We start from the raw sequence: 25167 nt of genomic DNA on the forward strand, positions 1-25167 counted from the left end.
GAGGACCGGGGTTCAAATCCCGCCCACGCCGGTGTGGCGTTTGCGTGTTCTCCCCCGTGCCTGCGTGGCTTTTCTCCGGGTACTCCGGTTTCCTCCCACATCCCAAAAACATATTCGAAGACTCCTAAATTGCCCGTAAATGCGAATGTGACTTGTGTGTCGACCAGTTCAGGGTGCGCCTGCCTCGACCCTTGTGATGATAAGCAGCTAAGAAAATGGATGAATGGATAATTTGTCATTATGTCATTAAACAATATCAAATTTGTATGTTTGAGATTGAATGACAGTCTACTGCTGTCAAGCCACTCCCCCCCCCCTCCCAAAAAAAAAACTTTTTATTGTTATTAGGAAACAAGCTACACCCAACGAGATATGTTTACTAAGTCATTAATGTACAGTAGAAAGAGCATGGGTCCAACAATTGACCCTTGCGGTACTCCGCTGCTGATTGTTTTGTTTTGAAATGCATTTAAGAAGAGTCGGGAAAATGAAGTGCCGCTGACAATATCCCAACCATAGACATTTATCGGGTTCGTGTCGTCTGAGCAGTTCCAGGAGGCTTTCCGTGTACGGCAACGACGTGACAATAACCACACCCACACTGGAATTTAAATGCATAGTTTATCATCGCCATCGATTCGTCGCAATCACCGAAAACCAAAGCAGTCGCTCCGAACACAGGAAGTGACATCACGTGGACGAGTGAAGCTCCAGCTGTTTTGGCTTTCCCGTCCCGTTGCTCTCCAAAGACACGACAGATATTAGATGTGAGGCTACGTGTTGCGCTACGCTGGGGATTTGACCTGAATCGCACGACTAAAAAGTCTTCAATCAGTGCACAGAGAGACGATTAAGCGACGCTTCTTCCCTAAAAGCAAAAAAAAAAAAAAAAAAAATTCCCAAACTGCGAGTCCCGGTTCCAACGTTAGCTTTTTTTTTTTTTTTTGTTTTTTTTTTAATCTATAAACTCACAAAAGTCAAATTTAAGACATCACACGAACAAAACGTGCTTGTGTGTGAAATAGAACCCACATAAATTGATATGGAAAAGTGTTTTATTTCTTATTTTTCTCTTTGATCTTTGCTTTTTCGCTGAAGATATAAAGACATATAATATATAAATATAAAGATATATTATTATTAGATTATTATTATTATTATTAGATATATTATCATTGTTATTAGCAATATAGAAACTTTTTATGCCCCTTTGTGATTAAATTTATCACATCGCGCGACCATAATGTGAGCAGGTGCTGCGCAAACTATGAATGATGCATTTGCGAAGTCAACGTCAAACTTCAAATATTTCAAGACATTTAATTTCTAGGCAAAATTAATTTGAAAAAAAATGAGAATATTATCTTAAAAGTCTTGTAAAGTGAATCCAAGTGAAAGTGTCCGCAAAATACTGATAAACCTCCCCAAAAAATTATTTTCTGTGGAATTTTTAAACGGCAAATGTCATTATATTGCTGCGCAAACTATGAATGATGCATTTGCGAAGTCAACGTCAAACTTCAAATATTTTAAGACCTTTTTTTTTCGAGGCAAAATTAATTAGAAAAAATGAGAATATTATCTTAAAAGTCTTGTAAAGTGAATCCCAGTGAAAGTGTCCGCAAAATACTGATAAATGTCCCCCCAAAAATTATTTTGTTCTGTGGAATTTTTAAACGGCAAATGTCATTATATTACGGATAAATATTAGATTAAATTTGGAAATGTTTCTCTGTGTAAACAATTAGAAATTCAACAAATATGACTAATAAAGCATACCGTTATTGTTATTGTTATTTTTTTTAATTACTAATATTAAGATCAAAAGCATCATTTAAGGACGTGTGAGCTTTTTGGGTGATGGTTTCCTTTTACACGTTTATGTAGCAATTATGTAAACATGTGGGGAAAAATCATTTTAATAATTTTGGAGCCGGGAGACTGCAGAAGTTTGGGAAAATCATTTCAAATGGAGCTTCAGACTACTGGAGGTAGCGGCCCTTCGAGGTCAATCAAATGTTTAACAAGCTTGAAAACTGCCTTCATAGTTGCTGAGTCGTCATTTTTGAAATATTAAATCGAAACCTTTGGGAGAGGTCAGTCCTGGAGGTCCCTTAAGGTCAATAAAGTGTCGAACAAGCGTTCCGGGGCTGCACGTCAGGGTTTTATCAATATTAAAATGTCAGAGCCGTGTTGGGACGGTCAAAGGTTCGGCATCGTCAAGGAGCACTGAAAAATCTCCCTCAAAATATGGATTACAAATCTGTTACATATGGCCCCCTCCCCCAAACATTAACTGCAATGTTGTTTCATGCTCTTTTTGCTAGAAATGAAATAATACAATGCAGTAATAATACTGGGCGGGAGTGTCATTTTCATTTAAAGGGAAACACACACACACACAGACTAAAAATAATAATAATATTTCAAAAGAATTGAGGTGCTGGAGGTAGTCGTTAGAATGCATAATAGGGAGGTCCTTCAAGGTAAGTAAAGTGTTTAGCTTTAAAAGGGGTTACATACAATAGTTGCTGAGTCAGCGTTTGTAAATATTGAATGAGACACTTTTTTTTTTTTATGGTGGCGGTGGGGGGCGGTGGTCCATACCTGGAGGTCCTACAAGGTGAATAAAGTGTTTATTAAATAGAGCCAGGTTTGGGACGACCTTCAAGGAGAAGCAAACGTTCGGGCCACTTTCGGGTGACCCCCATCAGCCACCACGTCGACAAATCCGGGCCGACCCCCTCCTCACTCATCCGAATTTGGACGCGCAGTCGGTGCGGTTGTGCGGCTCGGCTCCAGCGGTGCCGGTGCCGGTGCCGTTGTTGTGCGGGTCGGGCTTCCAGAAGAAGACGTAGTAGACCACCAGGATGAAGGCGGCCACCGACACGCACAGGAAGTAAGCGATGGCCATGGCCACTTTGACCCACACCTTGGCGGACATGCTGGCGTGCTTGGCGCGCGGCTCCCCGGGGTAGCTGGGCCTCCGCTTGGGGTCGCCGTTCAACTTGTCCACGGTCACGCCGGCCCCCCCGTCGGCTGCTTTCATCTCGCCGGCGTGGAGATCATCTGAGGCGGGACGGTCCGCGGAGGGAGCCCGGACGACCCGGACCCGGACCCGGGCGGCGATGCGGCGATGCTCGACGGTCGCCGGGGATCCGCTTCTGCTCCTCCTCCTCCTGCTGCTGCCGTTCCGGCCGCTCGTCGTCTTTGCCTGCAGCGGGACAAGTGAACTCCTGGTGGCTCCGGTGCGGTGCCGGATGGGACGGCTGTCAAGCCGGACCCGGGGCGGACCGCTCGCTCGCTTCCGGGAGGCGTTTCAAACTAAAATGTAACATTTCCCAGTTAATATCGGAAACGAAAAGTGGCGGCACGCACGGCGAATCAGCTAGTAAAAGCGTTGGCCTCACAGTTGAGAGGACGCGGGTTCGATCCCGGCCCCGCCTGTGTGGAGTTTTTCGCGTTCTCCCGGAGCCCGCGTGGGTTTTCTTTGGGTGGGCAATCGGGTGTCCTCCCACATCCCAAGAAGATCTCTCAAAAGTGCTTTCTCCGACTTCTTCAGAATTACCCTGGCAATAAATTTGGACACGAGATTCTAAATAGGGCGGCACGGCGGGGCAGCTGATAAAGCTCTGGCCTCGCAGTTCCGAAGTCCCGGGTTCCATCCCGGCATAAAGCTCTGGCCTCGCAGTTCCGAAGTCCCGGGTTCCATCCCGGCATAAAGCTCTGGCCTCGCAGTTCCGAAGTCCCGGGTTCCATCCCGGCATAAAGCTCTGCACGTTCTCCCGGCGCCCGCGTGGGTTTTCTCCGCTTTCCTCCCACATCCCAAAAACATGTAACATTAACTGGACACTCTAAATTGACCGTAGGTGTGATTGTGAGTGCGAGTGTTTTGTCTCGATGTGCCTGGCGATTGACTGGCGACCGGTTCGGGGTGTACCCGTTGACAGCTGGGATAGGCTCCAGCACTCCCCGCGACCCTTGTGAGGATAAGCGGCAAAGAAAATGGATGGATGGATGAAAATAGTCACGTCATTGCCTTCTACTGGAACGATGAGCATCTCAACATGGCTGCCACGCGGGCACGTCGATTAGCCGGGCTGACAAAGTTTTTTATATTATAAGTCCAATATGCTACCTCGCACACACGGAAAAAAAGGATATAAATAAGCAATAATTCATGGATAAAACTAGCGAACTAAAAAAAAAAACCGCATCTCCCACGATTTTACAATCAAAACATAATAAACAGGCGAGAAGCCACAAGTCACGTTTTAGTTTTACAATTAAAGAATGTACAAGAAGTGATCATTTTGCAACACAAAGAGGTGAATTTATACCGCATTTTTAAAAGTCAAATTTCATATTTCACCGGGGAGCATTTCATCTGGGTCTCACATTCGAGAGGTTCTGGGTTCGAGGCCATCCTGTACGGAGTTTGCTGCCCCTCGAATCTCTGGCTGCAGTAGAGTTTGTTTATTTTTATGATTTTTTTTTTTTTTGGGTGGGGAGGGGGAGAAATAACTTCAAGTTATTTGACAGCCTGGCCGTGCAGCACAAACGTGCACTCATTTTTTTGGACTCCGCTTCCGCTAGTCAAGTAGCGCTCAAATGTTTCACACCAAGAGGAAGCTCAAAAATTAAAAAAAAAAATAAAAAAAAATTAAAAAGACCAACATTAAAATACAGTAGCATACTAGGGCCAAATATTTATTTTAAAAAAATACAGGATTTAATGCTATTCTTACGCACTGTAAAATGATGCTTGTCGTTTGTGGTTATTGCGTTTATTACTGTTGAGTTTTCATTTTGGGTTTATGATGAGAAATATTTGGTCTTCATTTTGTTGTTCTTGAAAAGGCTCAACAGAAACCATCTGTTTTGTTTTTTAAAATTAATTTGATGAACTTGGTTAGGGCATTGAAAAGCTTTTTCGGCGAGCTCTGAGGTTGTTGTACAGAAGCATAACCTGTGTGAAATTCATTCATTCATAAAAAAAATTGAAGATATTGAAACATAAAGCAAACTTCGAACATAAAGCCATCGGCAAATGGGTGAATTGATCAGCTAATAAATCTGTCCCACCGCAAAATGAATTGAATTTTTTTTATTGCTTTGCACTTCCAGGCCACCGTAGGAAAACAAAGCAGCTCCTTGTCATGACGACAGCGCAAGAGATTTTAAATCCGTTCTCGTGACAACACATCGAAAGTTCAAGTGTCATTTATAGTGAAGCCATGAAATTAAAATTGAAAAACCAAAAGAAATGATGGCAATTATTAGTCAAATAATATGGCTATGACGGCAGAGCTGGATATGTATTAAAAAAAAATCACTTGCAGAAAAATTTGTTCAAAATTTTTTTTTTTTTTTTTTTTTAAATGCCAAGAACATTACTGTGCGAAAGATGTTTATTATGTAATCGGATAAAATGAACTCTGCACGTACTCATAATATTAATAAATTATGGCTTGGATGTACTTCTGCTGCATGCCATGTGGATTTCCTGTAGCCAGCATTGCTGCAGAAATGATGCATATTACCCCATTATGGGACAAATAGTTGTCTTATAAATATGTATGACAAAGGACAGTAAACCTGATCTAACAGTCTTGTTTTTAATTCAAGAATGATTACGTGGCGGTCATACATTGGGCAGTTGGTCGTAATAATTGCTTAATAGCAATAAAAAAAATGGTATAAAAATGTCTTGAAATAAGTGAAGTTTACGGCAACGAATAACTGCAGAGCGACTGGCCTCTCGTGCCTCATGATTGGCTGAGCTCAAGGGGCGTGGCTTCAGCTGATTCCAGCAGCTCCATTTCCTGAAGTGGCTTTTTGTTTTTTTTCCATGGCTATGAGGCCCCTCCCACCTCCATTTTTTTTTTGGAGGGGGGGGGGACGACGTGTGACATCACTCCAGCGATGTCATCGTCAGTCTGTCAAAAAAAACAAAAAAAAAAGAATTTTGTTGAATTCAAGGAAGGCAGCGTGTCGAAGTTGCAGTTTAGAGTTTGAATGTGGCTTCCGGCCTTCAAGTCCAACTAAAAAAAAATTCCCCTGCATGTTTATGGCTTTTTTTTTTTTTTTTGTTTAGTGACCAAAAAAAAAAAAAAAAAAAAGAAAAAAAAAAAATCAACTCACTCAAAACAGTTCAATTTTTTGGGGGGCGGAATCTAATTTAACAAATTAGCGGATTTTCCGACCTGTAAACTGCGACTGCCCCCCCCCCCCCCCACGCTTTCAACCCTGCGGTTTATGCGGTGATGCGGCGCGAATTTGTGCATTATTGCTAACGGCCGTGAGGGGGGCACTCGAGCGGAAAAGGTAAGAGTGAGACCGGTGGAATATATGTGCAGAGGAAGTGACTTTTACCGGCCACGTTAGCACTACGCTGGCGTTAGGGGTGTGCTAGCGTGTTGCTGCTGGCGTGTCTCAGTGATATTTACCAGTAAGTTATTATTTAACTGGCCCTGTTAGCGTTAGTGCGGCGCTAGCGTTAGCACTAGAACTAAAGTTAGCGCCGCGCTAGCGTTAAACTCTGTGTACCGTATTTCTTTGTAATGATCTCGTGTTACAATGTGGGCACTTGCGGCTTTTACACCAAATGGTATTTCCTTTACAAATGTACTCGGTGAGGCTTGTAACCAGATGCGCTCTGTAGGCCGGGAATTACGCTACTTGGTTGCACACAGTCCAACAAAGCAAAACAAATGCAAGTACAACATAGATATACGACAAACAGGATAATGTGATACCGTTATGCAATTATTGTAGCGGATGACGAATGAGGCTTAAAAACAGGAGCAGCAGATCTGCGTCGCAGTTTTGAGGGTGTCGGTTTCAATCTAACCAACATTTTGCCAGAAATAAAACATCGCCACATCTTGTCGGAGCTCTGTCGACTTCATCTGAGCCCGCGTTTCATTTTAGTTTTAACTTAGCGAGACGACGAGCCACTTTTAGGTGGCATCCGTAGCGTAGTTGATTTTAACCTAACATGAACGTTAAACTTGCGATGAACTTATATGTGAAATAATATTTTAATGCGATTGAAAAACCTCACCCGTGGGGATAGCGAATTATTGAAAACAGAATTAACCTGCGTGGGAAATTTTGTTTTTAAAACTCGACAAGACGGACAAGGAAGCGTAGCTTTGTGGTCGCAGGAAACTGATGTTTCCACAAATCAATGTCTGCTGTAATTACTCTACAATATGGATACGGCGCTTTGGCGCGGGCGTGTCATCCATCTCGCGACTTAATCCGATCACGCTTCGGCGCTTTGCTCGTTTCCTGGCAAAAACCTAATTGCGCCTTTCGTCTCTTCTCCGGTTTCCGCTCCCCCGGCGCAAAAACCACGACGGGACGCCAGAAGTGACTTCCCCTCATCGAAAGAGGACTTTCACAGCCAACAAACCAAGACAAAAGCAGTTTGTAGCAGATCCATCGATCGATCAATCAATCAGCCGATCAATAGCGGCGGCGTTGACGCGACAACTACTCAAGTCGTCCATTAGCCCGAGCGGCGGCCGCAAGCGGAGTGCTCGCTAATGGGCTGAAAAACACTTGACGTCACTCGAGTGACTTTACTTTGCCACTTTTCATTCCGGCCAAATGTGACAAGAAATAAAAATTAATTCGGCGGTTAGATTACGATCTCGAGCTGTCTCTTAATTATTAATTGGCAGTCTTATCAAAGAAACTCGGGACGCATTTGCATACTCTTGAGTTTCCCTCTTCTGTTACCTTTTCATCGGAATTAAAAAGGAATCCGTGAGGAATTTTGCCGTTCGTTTATCATAAGTAGCTGCGGATGAAAACCACAACCGCGTCTCAATGAGTTGGGAAATCAGGGAAAGCTTTTGACATTTCAAACGTGAAACTAACTGAAGTTATTTAATAACTAATATAATAATAAAATATGAATAATTTAATTTATTGTATGACTAAAAACACGGCTTTAAAGCCCCACTGACGTGCCTACAAACATTCTAAAATAGAGATTGTAATGAAAAATACACAAATTTATTCACTTCAATGTCTGCACGAAAAAGTAAATATGAGCGGAGAGCGAGAGTTGCGAAAGTCTCACTCGACATCCCAGTGGCGGCCATATTGCCTGCGACATCATCAGCAGATGTCACGCCGGGACATTCGCCACTGAAAAGACGCTGCGCCGCCTCCTATGGGACACGGAAGCTCTTTTCGAAGACTCGAACAGCTCACAATCGAGTGAGGTGACCGGGGCAATATGACACTATCGTTTCGGGCCATATTTAGATGATCTGCGGATCACTTCTAACTCCCCGACACCCCCGGCCAAAGCCGTGATCAGCTGTTCGCGGCTGGGCTGCGGTGTTGTCATCGCTCGTGGCCGAGTACGCCACAAACTGTCATAGTGACGGCGGCGGCGTGACGACGGTGCACTCAGCCGTGAGCGACGACAACGGCGTAAAGCGGCCCGGCTCACCCGAGGTGGGCTGCACGGGGGACGCCTCCGATTCCGACGTGGCAACCACGTCAGTTTTCCCGTCGCCTTTACGGTCGTCACTCTCGTCTTCGGCGTTTTCCTCCCCTTCTGCGTTGGTTTTGGTTTCTGCTTCGGCGGGTTCGCTCACTGGGACGGCGGCCGGCGAACTGTCCGCTTCGTCTACGGCACAAACTAAAATTGACCGTACCCGTGCGCGCTATCACTTTAACACTCCACACACGCTTGAGAAATTGATTACCTTGCGAGGGGGTGTCAGCCCCGTCATGAGCGCATTTCGCGACGTCGGCCGGCGCAAGTTCGGGTTCTGATGGCGGGACAACCAGCTGGACTTCTGCGTTTTCTGGAGGCGATTGTAATGCTGGCAAAACAACAAAAATATGTTTTCAAACATGATGGTAAACTTTCAATGCAGGTGCAGTGACGTGTGACAGGAAAAGCGCAATATATTTTGATGACGTCGTGAGGGCACCCCCGCCCCACCAAATCTGTCCAAAAACATGAAGAAGTTTTATGTTTTTGCTAAATTTTATGCACGTGCACGATAAGCCCAACTAGCCACAAAACCTACCGTAATTTCCGGCCTATAAGCTGCAACTTTTTTCACACGCTTTCAACCCTGCGGTTTATGCGGTGATGCGGCTAATTTCTGCATTTTTTCCCAACGGCTGAACAGGTAAGAGTGAGACCGGTGGAATATACGTGCCGAGGAAGTGACTTTTACCGGTCCGGCCCTGTTAGCGCTGGGCTAGCGTATTACTGCCGCGTGTCAGTGATTTTTACCGGCCCTGTTAGCGCGGCGGCGCTAGCGTTAAACTCTCTGTGTACCGTCGTTTGTAAATATCTCGTGTTTCAATGTGGGCACTTGCGGCTTATACACGGGTGCGGCGGATGTATGTACCAAATGGTATTTCCTTGACAAATGTACTGGGTGAGGCTCATAACCAGGTGCGCTCTGTCGGCCGGAAATCCCATTGTGTACCCTCGAGTACCTGCGTGGTCCTCAGCGGGTTGAGCGGTCTCCTGCTCCTTTTTTTGCGGGGGGCTGCTCTCAGCACTCGGTGGTTTCAGGGGGCTCTCCCCTCCCACGCTGGTCCGCGGCGACAGCATCTCCATCTCCTCCCCCCAATCCGACACCGGCCGGTGTCCGTCCAGCACCTGAAAGGGGCTGACGGGCTTCCCGGCCTCCGGGAGATTCTGCAAGGTCGCCTGTGGCGAAGGGATGCGGACCTTGGGTCTCGGGGTACGGCGCTCCCGGGGGCTTCTGGCCGACGACGGAGGGGGCGTCGGCGAGCCTCGGCCTTCGCCGGGTTCCTCTTTCCCGGCGTCTTCGTCCGAGACTTCCTCCTCGCCCTCGCTGGCGTCTTCCCACTGGTCGTCGTCTTGCTCGTCTTCTGCGGCCGGCTCCGCCTGAGAAAAAGACGGAGAGGTTTCGGGGAAAACCCGACGCCGACGTGTCCTTCCTCACTTCCTGTGGCCCACCTTTTGTGCCGGCTCAGGCGTGGACTTCTTCTCTCGCTTGGGTTTGTCTTTTTTCTCCCTCTCCACGTCGTCTTTCTCGCTTTCCCAGCGGTTGTCGTGCATACTGCAGAAAAACGCACACCCATATTTAAAAAAAATATATAATAATACACTTCCCTTTAAGAGTAGACATCCAATCTTGATATCTAAACAATTGGTTTGCTGAGCGGTAAATAATATTTTCAGAAAAATTCACGATGCATCAATTCCAACGGGAACATTTGCTTGCTTTGTCAATTAATTAAGGATGAATTGATCCGTGCGTCTGTGCGACATTTTTTAGTTATGAATTAAATCAGCCGTTGTACCTGTAGCTGGGCTTCCCTCCTTGGCCCTTCCCTCGACTCCGCTCCCCCCGGAAACCCTGAGACCTGCCCTGGGACAGGAAGTCGCCAAATGTGGGCACTTTGGGGGGTCGCTTCCCATCATCTGGTGGACAACATGATGTACAATGTAAAAAAAAATAAAAAATAAAAATAATAATAATAATAATACAAAGCATGTCCCGTGTCAGTAGGATCAGTCAAAAACACGTGCAAATTAATACACGTTTTAAAGGTGAGTTTACATGATTTTTATGGGTGGGGATTTAACGCCGGAAGAAGGAAAAAGAAAAACCAAATCTGTGTACATTACTGTAACTTCCGGCCTACAGAGCGCACCTGTTTATAAGCCTCGGTACACAGAAAGAGTTTAACGCTGGCGCTGTCATTAGCGTTAGTGCGGCGCGAGCGTTAAACTCGGTGTAACGAGGCTTATAACCAGGCGCGCTAACACTAGTGAAGCACTAACACTAATGACAGTGCCAGCATTAATCTCTGTGTACCGAGGCTCATAACCAGTTGCTCTAATGTTAGCAAAGCACTAACGCTAACGACAGCGCTAGCGTTATACTCTGTAAACTCATAACCAGTTGCGATAACACTAGCAAAGGGCTAACACTAATGACAGTACTAGCATTAAACTCTGTATACCGAGGCTTATAACCAGTTGCACTAATGCTACTGAAGCGCTAACGCAAATGACAGCATTAGCGTTAAACTATGTACCGAGGCCTATAACCAGTTGCACTAACACTAGCAAAGCGCTAACGCAAATGACAGCATTAGCGTTAAACTATGTACCGAGGCTTATAACCAGTTACACTAATGCTAGCGAAGCCCTAACACTAATGACAGCGCTAGCGTTAAACTGTGTACCGAGGCTTATAACCAGTTGCACTAATGCTAGCGAAGCCCTAACACTAATGACAGCGCTAGCGTTAAACTGTGTACCGAGGCTTATAACCAGTTGCACTAATGCTACTGAAGCGCTAACGCAAATGACAGCATTAGCGTTAAAACTATGTACCGAGGCCTATAACCAGTTGCACTAACACTAGCAAAGCACTAATGCTAATGACAGCGCTAGCATTAAACTCTGTAAACCAGGGCTTATAACCAGTTACACTAATGCTAGCGAAGCCCTAACACTAATGACAGCGCTAGCGTTAATCTGTGTACCGAGGCTTATAACCAGTTGCGCTAATGCTAATGAAGCACTAACGCTAATGACAGAGCTAGCGTTAAATTGTATACCAAGGCTTATAAGCAGCTGTCCTAACGCTAGCAAAGCACTAACGCTAATGACACCGCTAGCGTTAAACTGTATACAAAGGTTTACAACCAGGTGCGCCAACACTAGCGCCGCATCACCGCATAAACCGCAGGGTTGAAAGCGTGTGGAAAAAAACTTGTGGCTTTTAGGCCGGACATTACGGTAAATCATTTAACAAAATATTCACTTTTTAGGGCTCCGTCAAAGTTCTGCCAGGTTAAGAAAAAAAAAAAAGTAAAGTAAAAGTAATGCAACAAATATTACAGAACTCCGGACATCATAAATCGGTGGTGGGGCCGCCTTTATAACGCACGGGGCCGCAGTTGGTTGGCGGGCCGCACTTTGCCCACCCCTGGTTGTCGTAAACGTCGCAGCGGTTTAGCACGAAGATTTGTGATGAAAGCAACAAAACGCCAGGAGGTCGACCATCCGCACTTTCCGGGATTTGTCATTTCTGAGAAAAGGACGTTCGCAAGGAAGCACAAGAGGAGAAAAGTTGAGGATGAGCAGCAGAGAGAGGGAAGGTCACACTGCCTGAAATCTTTGCGGGGATGACGGAGGCGAGGCAGATAAGAGCTCGAAGAGCGATGAGGGCAGTGATGAAAAGCTTCCCAAGGCGACGAAAGGGGAAAAAGTCCCAAGGAGACTTGAGATGAGGACGCTGGCGTCTTTCAGCTAATGAAGGGCCAGCGAGTGATGTCACACGCTCGCCACTTTTTCCACTTAAGAGACTGGCACGCGCTTTCGACTGGCGCTAAAAATAAACCGGGGCTCTGATCCTCCACATTCGTCACCCCTGCCGCCAAACGGTCACCCGCGTCCTGATGACGTCCGTCGGCCTGTCCCGTGCGTGTTTTAAGTGAGGGATTGATCGACTCTCACGATCCTGATTTAAAAAAAAAAAAAAAAAAAAAAAAAAAGTCAACATTTTCTTGTGTTGATGTTGGCTTAAATGAAGCTGGTGACGAGCATATCCGACATGCGATCTTGACCTCACCGCTGCGTTTTGATTTGGAACAGCCCGTGAGTAGATCCGACATGTCTGCTTCCTGGCGCTGCCCCTCCCTCACGAGGCGTCGGTGAGTTAGTCGGGCGTGAAGGGCGGGGGGGGGGGGGTAACTTATAATAATAATAATAAATGACATAATTGCAGCTGGTGACCAGCAACATGATGAGTGGCACTACTTCCATTTGGCAGATGAAAATGTCACCGCAATGGTAAAGGGACATTGTGACGGCAATTCTGCCCCCTGCTGGACTGGAGTGAGTGTGAAATCCCGACAAAATGGAGATAAACACAAGTGGGTTTGGTCTGGGTCTGGATCAGCTAGTAAAGCGTTGGCCTCACAGGTCCTGGGTTCCATCCCGGACTCGCCTGTGTGGAGTTTGCATGCTCGCCCCGTGCCCGCGTGGGTTTGTCCGGGCACTCCGGTTTCCTCCCACGTCCCAAAAACATGCAATGTTAATTGGACACTCTAAATTGCCCATAGGTGTGATTGTGAGTGCGAATGGTTGTTTGTCTGTATGTGCCCTGCGATTGGCTGGCAACCAGTTCGGGGTGTACCCCGCCTCCTGCTCGTTGACAGCCGAGATGGGCTCCGGCACTCCCCTCGTGAGGATAAGCGGTCAAGAAAATGGATGGATGGATAAAGGTTTGGTCTGGTGACCCGTGCACAACACACACGCAGACGCAAAATGCATCCAATGCACAACAAAATTGTCGATTAACACACACCATGACTCAATTCACCCTCAAAAAAAATGGCACACACATGCAGACAGTGGAGTCCAAAGAGTTGCACGAAAACGCACATGTGGGTGTTTAAACCTAAGCGCACTACGCTGGGATCTAACCTGAGGCTCCGCCCCGAGGCTCGCTGGCAAAGTTACGCCCTCGGACACACACAGACACGGGCGCGTCATTCACTGCGGGGGAAATGACATCACAGATGCCTTGTGGGTAATTGGCAGGGGGAAATGACGTCACAGATAGCTTCTGGGTAATTGGTTATTTCTCAGTCTTGGCCTGGGACGCTTACAAGGTCTCAAGGGAGATCTCGCTGGCAAAATTCAGCTAGCCAAATAGCTAATGAGCGTCATGAATGGTCGATCACGTGACGCGTCCGTCTGTACCTGCGGGACAAAAGTCTTTACATCCCACGGCGGGAAAATGTGACGTTCTTTTGCGCTCAGGGGCGGTTTCTGGTATGGGTGAGATGAGCAGTCGCCAGGGAAGGGCATGTTGCACAGGGCCAGCACCCAGGATGCAAGATGATTGGGGGCTAGGGAGGGGGGCGCCACGCCACACTCAACCGAGCAATAAGTACACTCAAAATGTCCTCGCCCAGTACTTTTGCCCTCAACGTATGAAGCGCGTAGTGCGAGTAACTCACCTCTCCTGCCACCTTGCTCTGGCGTGCTGCCCACCGCCGCCGCATTTGCTTCCTCCCTGAACCTGTCAACACATTTAAAAAGACATTCAGAAAACGAAGCGGGCTAGTCGACTGGTTAGAGAGTCTGAGGACCGGGGTTCGAATCCCTGCCCCCCAGTCTGTGTGGTGTTTGCATGTTCTCCCCGTGCCTGCGTGGCCTTTCCTCCCACATTTCCAAAAACATGCAACATTAATTGGAGACTCTAAAATTCCCCCCTAGGTGTGATTGTGACCGCGACTGTTTGTCCCGATGTGCCCTGCGACTGGCTGGCGACCAGTCCAGGGTGTACCCCGCCTCCTCCCCGATGACAGCTGGGATAGGCTCCCGCACTCCAGTGAGCACGCGTATTTTGTTTTTTTTAAATATCGCATGGCTCTTTAGAAATTACGTTTTAAAATATTTGGCGTTTACGGCTCGCTCAGTCGGAAAGGTCCCCGACCGCCGGTTTATGTGGCGAGCACACGTGCCAGCAGGGGGCGCCGCTTGTATCTTACATGCCGTCCGTCTTCTGGGCATCCCACTCCCGCCTCCACTGGCCGGTGGCGTTGCGATGGCGCGCCAGTCGCTCCTCGTCAATCTGCTCGCGCTCCTTCTTCCAGCGCAGGTATTCGGCCCGCTCGCGGCCCGTCATGGACATGGTCATGTCCATCGAGCCTTTGGGGCCGGGACGACGACTCTGCGGAGGAGGACAATGTCGCATAGAAATCTTATTTGTATGTTGTGTTGCTCGACAAAAACAAATTTCAAGAGGCCACACAGGAAGTTGTCGCCTTGGTTTGAAGATGCCATTTTAGGATTTGAGGACTCTTAGTAAAGCCTCCTGGGTTATTATTATTTTATAATTCCTCCCCTGAAGCAAGTGTCACTTTGCAGTATAAAAAGTCGTTTATAACGTCATTCATGAGTAGATGAAAAAAGTCGATAAAAGCCATTGAAAGGCTGCCATTTTGCGCCGAAGCAGCCATGTTCTGTTCATGTTTAGTGACGCTTGGAAGCCGTTCCCAAAAGGCCGTGAGAATCCTGCCATTTAGGTCTAAAGGAGCCATTTTGAGAGTTGAGTTGGAACTTTTCAAGAGTCCTTCAAAAGAGATTTGATTTGATTGCAAGCAAATTTGAAACATGCGTCGAAGACAGATGGACGACGCCAAATGGCACAACATTTCCGCCAATGGGGTTTGATGACTCGCCATAAAACAGGAAACTCACAATTGAGCAGACGTACCAAAAGTCTGGTGCTCCGTGATTTTAATTGAGTCCCAGCTACATTTTTTCCATCTGATGGTTTGACTCACAGTCCACTCTCTCTCGGGATCGCCGCCCGTCTTGACGTTGTCGAAGTCCAGGCCGCCCCAGTTGCGCGCGTGCCTCCGGCTGCCCTCCTTGCGGTCCACGTCGGGGGACGGCCCCGAGCGACGCGGGTCGTCCAGGAAGTTGCGGAGGGGCTTGTCGCCATCCGCCTGAGAAAATAAAAATGTTAGCGCTGCAAAATTATCTGCACAAGGAAATAAAAGAGAGGGCAACAGGCATTCACGCTCGTTACGTCGACTGACCACAAATGCGTCATTTTGGTTAATTAGTTGCCAGGCGGGTTTGGAAAAATGACTACCGTAATTTCCGGCCTACAGAGGGCACCTGATTATAAGCCTCACCCTGGTACATTTGTCAAGGAAATACCGTTTGGTACATACATAAGCCGCACCTGTGTATAAGCCGCAAGTGCCCACGTTGAAACAAGATATTTACAAACAAAGACGGTACACACAAAGAGTTTTTAAAGTTTTTATACCTTAAGCTCAGCATAGCAACAACACGTTAGCACATCACTAACAGATCCGGTTAAAAAAAAAAAAAAAACGTACCTAAATCACTGAGACGCGGCAGTAACACGCTAGCGCGGCACTAATAGGGCCAGTTAAAAAAAAAAAAAACATACAAGTAAAAATAACTGCGACATGGCCGTAACAACAGCAACACGCTAGCACAGTGCTAACGCTAGCGCAGTGCTATAAGGGCTCGTTAAAAAAAAAATTAGGGTAAAAATCACTGAGACACGACAGTAACACAAGTGCTAGTGCAGCGCTAAAAGGGCCGGTTTAAAAAAATAATAATAAATAAATAAAAAACGGTAAAAATCACTGAGACGTGGAAGTAACACAGCAGCAACCTGCTAGCATAGTGCTAAGAGGGCCGGTTAAAATCCGTAAAAGTCACTTCCTTGGCACCTATATTCCACTGGTCTCACTCTCACCTTTTCCGCTCGAGTGCCCCCTTGTGGCCGTTAAAAAAAACGCACAAATTAGCCGCATCGCCGCAAGTTTGAAAGCGTGTGATAAAAGTTGCGTTTCATAGGCCAGAAATTACGGTAAATGGCAAACACTGGCTCTGCTTAATAAACCATCTTCGGCCTGGTCCCGGCCAAGTCGTCAGCGTAAGCAGTGCGTATCAGCAGAGTACGGTACAACGCACCTTGAAATGCATCTTGGCGAATAAAGTGAAATGAATTCGCTACCCTAGCAGACACGAAAACTATTATTTATATATAAAGTACTCCAAATGTGTTTGTTCATAACCTTCAACAAATTCTCTAACCAACATGTCAATTTTCTGTAGCCATGTTACAAAAAAACAAAAAACAAAACAGGAGTGTCGATGGATAGGTTTCCAATGACGTCACCACAGTCCTTAGACCAATGGGATAAATTCACCCGTCACCTGTGTTCGCTGACCTCTATGACACACAAGATGGCGTCATTGGAAACCTACGCATAAGCAGCTGGAAGCAAGCACGACTCGCCTCTTTTTTGACGACTCATTATGAGAACCAAATTGCACACTCGGTGCAGGCAAAATAGTGCGCCTCGAGATTTCGAGCAGACAGAAAATGAGGGTGTTCCGATTGCGTTAGTTACCCGCTGTCCTCTCTCGTACTCTGCGATTCTCTCCATCTCTTGGTTCATCTTCTCAATGTTTTGCCGCCTTTTCTCCTCCCATTCCTGCTGGCCAAGGAGGAAAAGTCTTGTTACAACTTAGTCGAGAGATGACATAAGATTATTGGGATTTTGGAAAAAGGATATTTGCCTTGGACTTCCTGTCCACACCACTTGGTGTCCCCCCTGCGTCTCCTCCTCCGCCCGGTCCACCGCTTCCTCCTGGTCCTGGTCCCGGTCCCGGTCCCCCCCTCCCTCTCCTCCCCCCTCTCCGTCCTCCCGCATCACTTTGCTCTCCATCTCTGGGGTTGCGCGTCTCCCGCACTCTCCTCTCCTGCCGGGCCCCTCCTCCCCCTCCGGGGGTCCCCCCCCTCGCCACCCGACCGGAGCCCGTCCTCCTCGGGGGACTGCGGCCGTCGCTGGGCCTCCTGGGGGCGTCGCCCTCTTCCGAGGCTCTGCGGCCGCGGGGCGCGACCGGTTTCCAGTCGTCAACGGCCCGCTTATCCTGCACGAAAACAGAAAGCGGTTGCCCGGAGTGTCATTAGGAGGAAGTCCAGTGTGGCTTTTTTTTTTTTTTTTTAATGATTTTAACAATGCAGCAAGAGGGAATGCTTTAATGAACTCTTCAGGATTTTCCAAAATTTAAGCGTGGTCATGATGTGGCGAGGAAGGGGCCATCAAAACGCTTATGAAACTTTGCTGAACATTTTAGTGGACATCTAAATAAAAATCATTCCGCATCTTGTAATTTGGTTGGCTCGTCGTTCACGAGAACCGTAATTTCCGGCCTACAAGCCGCGACTTTTTTCCCCACACGCTTTCAACCCTGCGGTTTATGCGGTTATGTGGCTGATTTCTGTATTCTTTTTCTAGCGGCCGCAAGGGGGCACTCGAGCGGGAAAAGGTAAGAGTGGGACTGGTGGAATATATGTGTCGAGGAAGTGACTTTTACCAGTCCTGCCTTGTTAGCGCTGCGCTAACGTGTTACTGCCGTGTCACGGTGATTTTTACCAGTATGTTTTTTTTTTTTTTTAAACCACGTACGTTAGCGCTAGCATTAGCACGCGCAACGGCGCTACCGTTAAACTCTCTATGCATCGTCTTTCTTTGTAAATATCTCGCGTTTCTATGTCGCTTTCAATGCAGGCACTTGCGGATTTTACGCGGCTGCGGCCTGCGTATGTACCAAATGCTACAGTGATGTCCTGGTTCTCGACCACAATCCGTTCCAGAAAACGGTTCGAGAGCACTCCTCGTGAGGATAAGCGGCAAAGAAAATGGGTGGATGGTCCAACAAAGGATAATGTGTCCAAGAATTTTTTTTCTCCCAAATTCTGGATACATGCAGTAAATCTTCCAGTTGACCAATGTGACTTACTCAATATATTCCATGCTGTTGTTCATCTCTGTCAAAAATCACCACATTTTCCCCCCCAGGGTGAAAAAAAAAAAAAAAATCCACACCGCTCGACGTAAACATGATAAATATCGATGTGACAGCTCCAGTTATGAATGATAACGGCAATCCTGAATGTTGTAAACGAAATGAATGTAAATGGCAGCCGCTCAGTTTTATACTATCAAGGGAGGGAAAAAGGAAACGCGTAGCGCCATTTTTTCTTGATGAATACACTTTTATATTGATATGCAGACCACAGTCGCTCCTGCCGGGCGGACGCGCGAGTCGACCGAGTGCCGAAGCCTTTGGCTCGTCGGCAAGGTTTATTTTATTTAATGAACGGTTGTACACTCGGCAGATGTTAGATGTGAAGTCCATTTGGAAGTGTTCGAAATGAGGGGCTTCTGGCGAGCGCGTCACGGAAAGGCAACAGTACATTAAAGCGGGATGTGAACCGATTACGGCGCATGTGGGGACTTTATAGCATTATGTTGACGGCGCCGCGCTGGTTTTCCTCCGGCTGCCGCCAGGGAAGGTCGTTCCGTCTAATGTTTATTTTTTACGAGGCGGGACGACGGACTCACGAGTTCACGACGTCGCCTCTCCGTGAAGCAAACGGGGGAATCTGCACCGATGCCAGACGGTCTTGATTTATCAATTGTTTATTGCTCAGACTAGAGAACGACATATTTCATGTCCCCCTTGCCCCTTGTTTTCAAATTGGATAGCGGGCAGCTGTCGTCAGCAAACTACTAAACAGCTAAAACGCAACCTCTTACGTGGTTTGATGATTTTTAATTTGTATTCAAAAAAGACATACCTTGTTTCGCGATCAAACTTCCACCATCTTAAAAGCTTTATTACGTGTACAGGTAATGTTTTAAAGGGGAAATATGAAAAGTGATGGTTTTTTTTATTTGAAATGCCGCCTGGTGACAGCTGGGATATGCTCCAGCACTCCCTGCGACCCTCGTGAGGATGAGCGGCAAAGAAAATGGATGGATGGACGCTTGAAGACATTTCTTTACACGAGAGCCCAAAATGTTTAAAAATGTAACCCTGAAGACACAAAATGTGCAATCTATTGTCCATCTATTATCTTTGCATAATTGACGCCAAGCAGAAAAATGGCCGCCGTAATGAGAACGTTAAACAGCGCCGTTTTCTACGAATGGCGACGCTCAGCGCCGCAGGCCGGCTTACCCCCTCGGCCGGCGACTTGGACAGGTCCACAGTGATGGTGAAGTTTTCCTTCTCGGTCCTCCTGCGCTCCGAATGCGCCGGCTCATGGGCGCGGGGCTTCCGCGGCGTGGTGATGGCGATGCCCTCCTGCTCTGCTCTCTTTTTGTCTTCTTCTATTTCCTGTCGCCCGACAGTGACACGACGGCAGGTGACCGCGGGCATCCATTTTGTGACCAGCGCCCGCTTACCTGATAGCGCTTGACCAGCGCTTCGTTTTTCTTTCTCAGCGCTTCGATCTTTCGGTCCAACTCTGCGTCCTTCTCCTCTTTGGTCTTGAGGTCCACTGCTGAAGACTAAGACGAAAGCACACACATTAAAAAAAAAGGAAGACATGAGACACGATTCACAAGAAGAAGATGCAACAAAATACAAAAACAAATAAAAAGCAGACAGACGTTAAAAGACAGACAAACGGAGAAACAATTATAAAGGTGAAAATGCAGAAGACAAAGAAGAAAAAAGACAGAAAAAAGGAAAGGACAAAATAAAGAGGTCAAAAAGAAAAGACAAAAACAAATAAAACAAAGGACAAAGACAAATAGAACAAATAGAAGACCAAAGACAAAAAAAAAAAGACAACACGACAGAATATAAAACAGGTGAAGAAGACTAGGACAAATTTGACGACTGAGGACAAAAGCAGCTCAGAAGCGAGAAGCCGAGGCGGCCATGGAAACCTCACTAGTGAAACAGCACCATCTAGCGGACTTCGAAGGCGATACATTAACTCCCAGGCAGCCAGGGTCCCCTTTAAGAGGACACCAGGCCCAGAAGAGACACCTCCATTTTTGTCTTCAAACCAGGAAAAATGAACAGCTACAAAGTCAAATGATTGCAGCTCGTTGGTAAAGATTTACGTGGCCAGGCCATTGGAAATCTGTTCCCGACCAAAACATCAGCACCGCCCATAAGGTGTAAGCGCTCCATCTGAAAATTAATTACGGTTAGCATGTCTACCTCACCGTCGCCAAGCTCCCGGTTTGAAACTCATCTGAGATACCACGTTCCCCAAAAACATTGACCAGGAATACTCAAAAATGCCCATGGACCAGCAACCCCTCCAGGGTGTACCCCACTTCCGGGGATTGGCGACATATAAACAATAGTAAAAACGAAACAACTCATGAACTCACCATGGCTGCTTTTGTCGTGTGGTCATACACGGGCGATGATTTTCAGATGCTGCACTGAAAATAAACAAATGAAAACGCAAACATGGAAATTAGTTTGCCAAAGAATGTAGCCAGTTTAACACTTTAGCTAGCTAGTTGTTGCGTCCAAGTCGTTCATTTGCACTGGAACGTCATTGAGCCTAGCTAGCAAGTTGCTGCCTGAAGAACTAACTCTCTGTTGTGGAGGTTTATTTTATTTACATCAACTGGAATCCAACCGTTTATTGCCACAGACATATGCGCCACGGGCACGAGGCAAGAGACTGGATCCAACTGCAGGACTCCGAGACAAGGGCATAATGTTGAGAGTGATTTTGATCAAAACTGAGGTCATACGGGGTAAGCAATCCGAGAAGGCGGAGGCACAAAAGAAACGCAAGGCAAAAGGCAAGGTCCAAAAACATAGGTTTCCAATGACTAGTGACACACATGATGGCGGACAAGGGAATCATGGGACTGTGGTGACGGCATCGGAAATCTATGTATATTGGCACATGAACGCCGCGACGAAGGGAAGCACTACACAACGCTTGCGTACGATACTGGTTTATTCAGTACACAGTCGCACAACGAACTGCCCAATCCCAAAGACACACTCAAGGCTTAAAGGGCCACTGTCATGAAATACATGATTTTTAGGATGTTATTAATGAAAACAAAAAAACAGCAGCTGACATGGACCTGTGCGGGTTTTTTTTTTCCCCACCACAAAACATGGCTTTGACGTATACGTAGCTTTTTGTAACTCCCGCCATGAAAATCCTCTCAAGGGATTTGTTTTTGAGAAGAAGCAGGAAGTCACGTACATGGCAGGACCGCCCTCAAGTGGACTCGTTTGTTTCGATTAGTTTTACCTCCGGGAAGGTAGCTCTTTGTTTACTTCGTGTTAGCAAAAATGGCGGCTCATTGTATTGCTGGAAATTATTTGAACACTCGGGAGGACGGATTTACCCTTCATAGGTTTGCAAGAGACCTGGTTCGTCGTGAAAAATGGATCACACGGGTGCAAAGGACGAGAGGTTCATGGGTTCCAAATGACAGGTAGGTGTGTAAACGGCTACTAAAAAATAATAATAGCTTGGGTGGGGCGGTAGACGTCATCATGTCAGAATGTAACAAAAGATCTGCACACGTAAGTTGGGCTGGCCCACACATACTGTCTGGGAGTTTGTTAACTAGAAGTGATCCGCATATCATCTAAATATGGTTCGACATGATAGGGTAACATTGTCCCGGTCACGTCGCTCGATTGCGAGATGCTCTCTTCTTTGAAAAGAGCCACCGTTGCACAGCGTGTTTTCGATGGCGAATGTCGCGGTGTGACGTAATGAAGAGACGTTGCAGGCAATATGGCGACCACTTGGCACGGATGATGCGCTCTCCGCTCATTTTTATTTTCTCGTATGGACATTTAAGTGAATATAGTGATATGTATTTTCATTACAACATCTGGAGGCATGACACTTGACCTGTAAATACTGCTTTAACTTGAATATCGAGGTGGTTTGCACTTTTTTTTGTCTATGAAGTAAATAAAGGATGCGCTTCTCCCTCCCTAGACACAACAAACGTGCTTTTCCTTAACGTCTATTCGTCACAAAACGAGTTTTATTCGCTTATCCAGCATATAATGACGTGTCACACGGACACGTGAGTAACCTTGTATGCGTTTTAATGAACGTGGTGAGTCCATGTGAATCTTTTTTTTTTTTTTTTTTTTTTTTAAGATTAAGCTAAACTAATCTGAGCTCAGGTGAGGTCAAGACAGGTTCGCGCATGCGTAGAAGCGAATCTGCTGCTAAAATTCGCGGCCAGCCAAAATTAAGGCGAATACCAAATCACTAAATACAACATTGAAATATTTTCAAAGGGAGTTCGAACCACGACAAATAAAACTTGCTCGTCTACGGAAGGGAAGATTCCCGCCTGACTTGAACGTAATGTAAGCACGACGAGCCATGACACAGAGCGAGGAATACGAACCGAGCCGCAGCGCCGATAAAGAAGACGCGCCGGAAAACTATCGAGTTGAAGGGCGGGACTAAATTTAAAGTTGTACCTAAAAATAATAATAAAAATTACCTCGTCTAGGCGTGCTGGTGGTGAGTTGGAACTCGTCGCTGCCTGCCACTTGCAGGATCTCACAGTGGCTACGTTATTTGGCTTCCGGTGAGCGTAGACTGACTTCCTGCCAAAAAGTGAACCACACTCTGTAGATTTAAAGGGAAAGTTTTATTCTTTCCTCAACGCTACTTAAATCTAGGACAATATTACTTGCGTATTATGCTATATTTTACATACTGTAATTGATATCAAGTTACGTGTATGATCGCGGTTATGTTTTCAGTATTTTTTTTACCCCCACATTCGCCGAAACCTTTGAAACATTTTCAAGGACGGAAAACAAAATGTCTTACGGAGATCTTCCAACAGATGGCGCTAGATGGCTTTGCAGCCTCTTGACCATCTATCTATCATCTATCTATCTATCTATCTATCTATCTATCTATCTATCTATCTATCTATCTATCTATCTATCTATCTCTCTATCTATCTATCTATCTATCTATCTCTCTCTCTATCCATCTATCTATCTATCTATCTATCTATCTATCTCTATCTCTCTATCTATCTCTCATCTATCTATCTATCTTATCGATCTATCTATCTATCTATCTATCTCTATCTCTCTCTCTCTCCCCATCTATCTATCTATCTATCTATCTATCTATCTTCTATCTATCTATCTATCTATCTATCTATCTATCTATCTATCTTATCTATCTATCTATCTATCTATCGATTATCTATCTATTATCTATCTCTCTCTCCCATCTATCTTGATCTATCTATCTATCTATCTATCTATCTATCTATCTATCTATCTATCTATCTATCTATCTATCTATCTATCTATCTATCTATCTATCTTGATTTATCTATCTATCTCTCTCCCCATCATCTATCTATCTATCTATCTATCTATCTATCTATCTATCTATCTATCTCTATCTATCTATCTATCTTCTATCTATCTATCTATCTATCTTGATTTATCTTTATCATCTTATCTATCTATCTATCTATCTATCTATCTATCTATCTATCTATCTATCTATCTATCTATCTATCTCTTTCTATCTATCTATCTATCTTGATTATTCTTTATTTATCTCTCTCCCCATCCATCTATCTATCTATCTATCTATCTATCTATCTATCTATCTATCTATCTATCTATCTATCTATCTATCTATATCTATCTATCTATCTCTTTCTCTCTATCTTCTTGATTTATCTTTATCTATCTATCTATCTATCTATCTATCTATCTATCTATCTATCTATCTATCTCTATCTATCTATCTATCTCTATCTATCATCTATCTATCTATCTTGAGTTATTCTTTATTTATCTCTCTCCCCATCTTATCTATCTATCTATCTTCTTCTATCTATCTATCTATCTCTATCTATCTCTATCTATCTATCTATCTATCTATCTATCTATCTATCTGATTTATTCTATCTTCTATCTATCTATCTATCTATCTATCTATCTATCTATCTATCTATCTATCTATCTATCTATCTATCTCTTCTCTCTCCATCTATCTATCTTGAGTTATTCTTTATTTATCTCTCTCTCTCCCCATCCATATCTATCTATCTATCTATCTATCTATCATCTATCTATCTATCTATCTATCTATCTATCTATCTATCTATCTATCTATCTATCTATCTATCTATCTATCTATCTATCTATCTATCTATCTATCTATCTATCTATCTATCTATCTATCTATCTATGCTGTGTCCGCAATTATCGTAGTTGTTTCGCCCTCTTTGGCGTATCTATCATTAGAACTTTCAACTGTACTGTACTTGTGGATTAGAATAATAAAAGTATTCATTATGTATTCATTCTATGATTGTGTGATGACTGTTGTCAATGCGCGCGTAATATATATAGCGTGTCGTCACTCGAGGGCCACGCAACGAACGGTGACATCGTGATGTGATTTTTTTGGGGTCACGACATGCGGTCAGCAATGTGATTATTATATAATATGGACAAGTTGAACATCATAACATGTTTTCCGGGGTCAGTGGTCGTGCCGACGACTTCCTCGTTGAACGAAGTGGAAGAAGGTGAAGGGGCGGGGCGAACGCTGGGCGATGATCTCATCGCCGGGCGAGCCCAACGAGCTCCCGGAGGGGGGGGGGGGGGCGACGACGACCGGAGCCCTCGAGGTTGCGATGACACCGTCGCCGGCCACTTTTGTTTACACACGAGGCGGTCTCCGGGGTGGGGGAGGGCGGCCAAGTTGCCTCCGGGTGCCTTACAGCCAGCAGCGCTAAAGTTTCCTCACTGTCAAGTTT

At 45.6% G+C, this 25167-nt stretch overlaps 2 protein-coding genes across 2 annotated transcripts; both read right to left on the reverse strand.

Moving 5' to 3' along the window:
- Window positions 1-1215: 1215 nt before the first annotated feature.
- Window positions 1216-3541, reverse strand: LOC133504877 (putative transmembrane protein INAFM2). Its single transcript, XM_061827579.1, has one exon. The coding sequence runs from the start codon at window positions 3047-3049 to the stop codon at window positions 2753-2755; it is 297 nt and encodes a 98-aa protein (XP_061683563.1). The 5' UTR covers window positions 3050-3541; the 3' UTR covers window positions 1216-2752.
- A 2057-nt stretch (window positions 3542-5598) lies between these two features.
- On the reverse strand, window positions 5599-23011 carry ccdc9 (coiled-coil domain containing 9). The gene is made up of 15 exons (XM_061828211.1): window positions 22864-23011; window positions 20743-20796; window positions 19798-19902; window positions 19571-19729; window positions 17120-17473; window positions 16951-17034; window positions 15334-15498; window positions 14536-14717; window positions 14002-14063; window positions 10321-10441; window positions 9974-10076; window positions 9484-9901; window positions 8733-8852; window positions 8474-8653; window positions 5599-5939 (listed from the first exon to the last, which is right to left on the reverse strand). Exons 2-15 carry the CDS (start codon window positions 20743-20745, stop codon window positions 5935-5937), a joined length of 2061 nt encoding a protein of 686 aa, XP_061684195.1. The 5' UTR covers window positions 20746-20796; window positions 22864-23011; the 3' UTR covers window positions 5599-5934.
- Between the last annotated feature and the right edge of the window lie 2156 nt (window positions 23012-25167).

Source organism: Syngnathoides biaculeatus, chromosome 8 (assembly GCF_019802595.1).
Source record: "Syngnathoides biaculeatus isolate LvHL_M chromosome 8, ASM1980259v1, whole genome shotgun sequence".
Taxonomy (NCBI): Eukaryota; Metazoa; Chordata; class Actinopteri; order Syngnathiformes; family Syngnathidae; genus Syngnathoides; species Syngnathoides biaculeatus.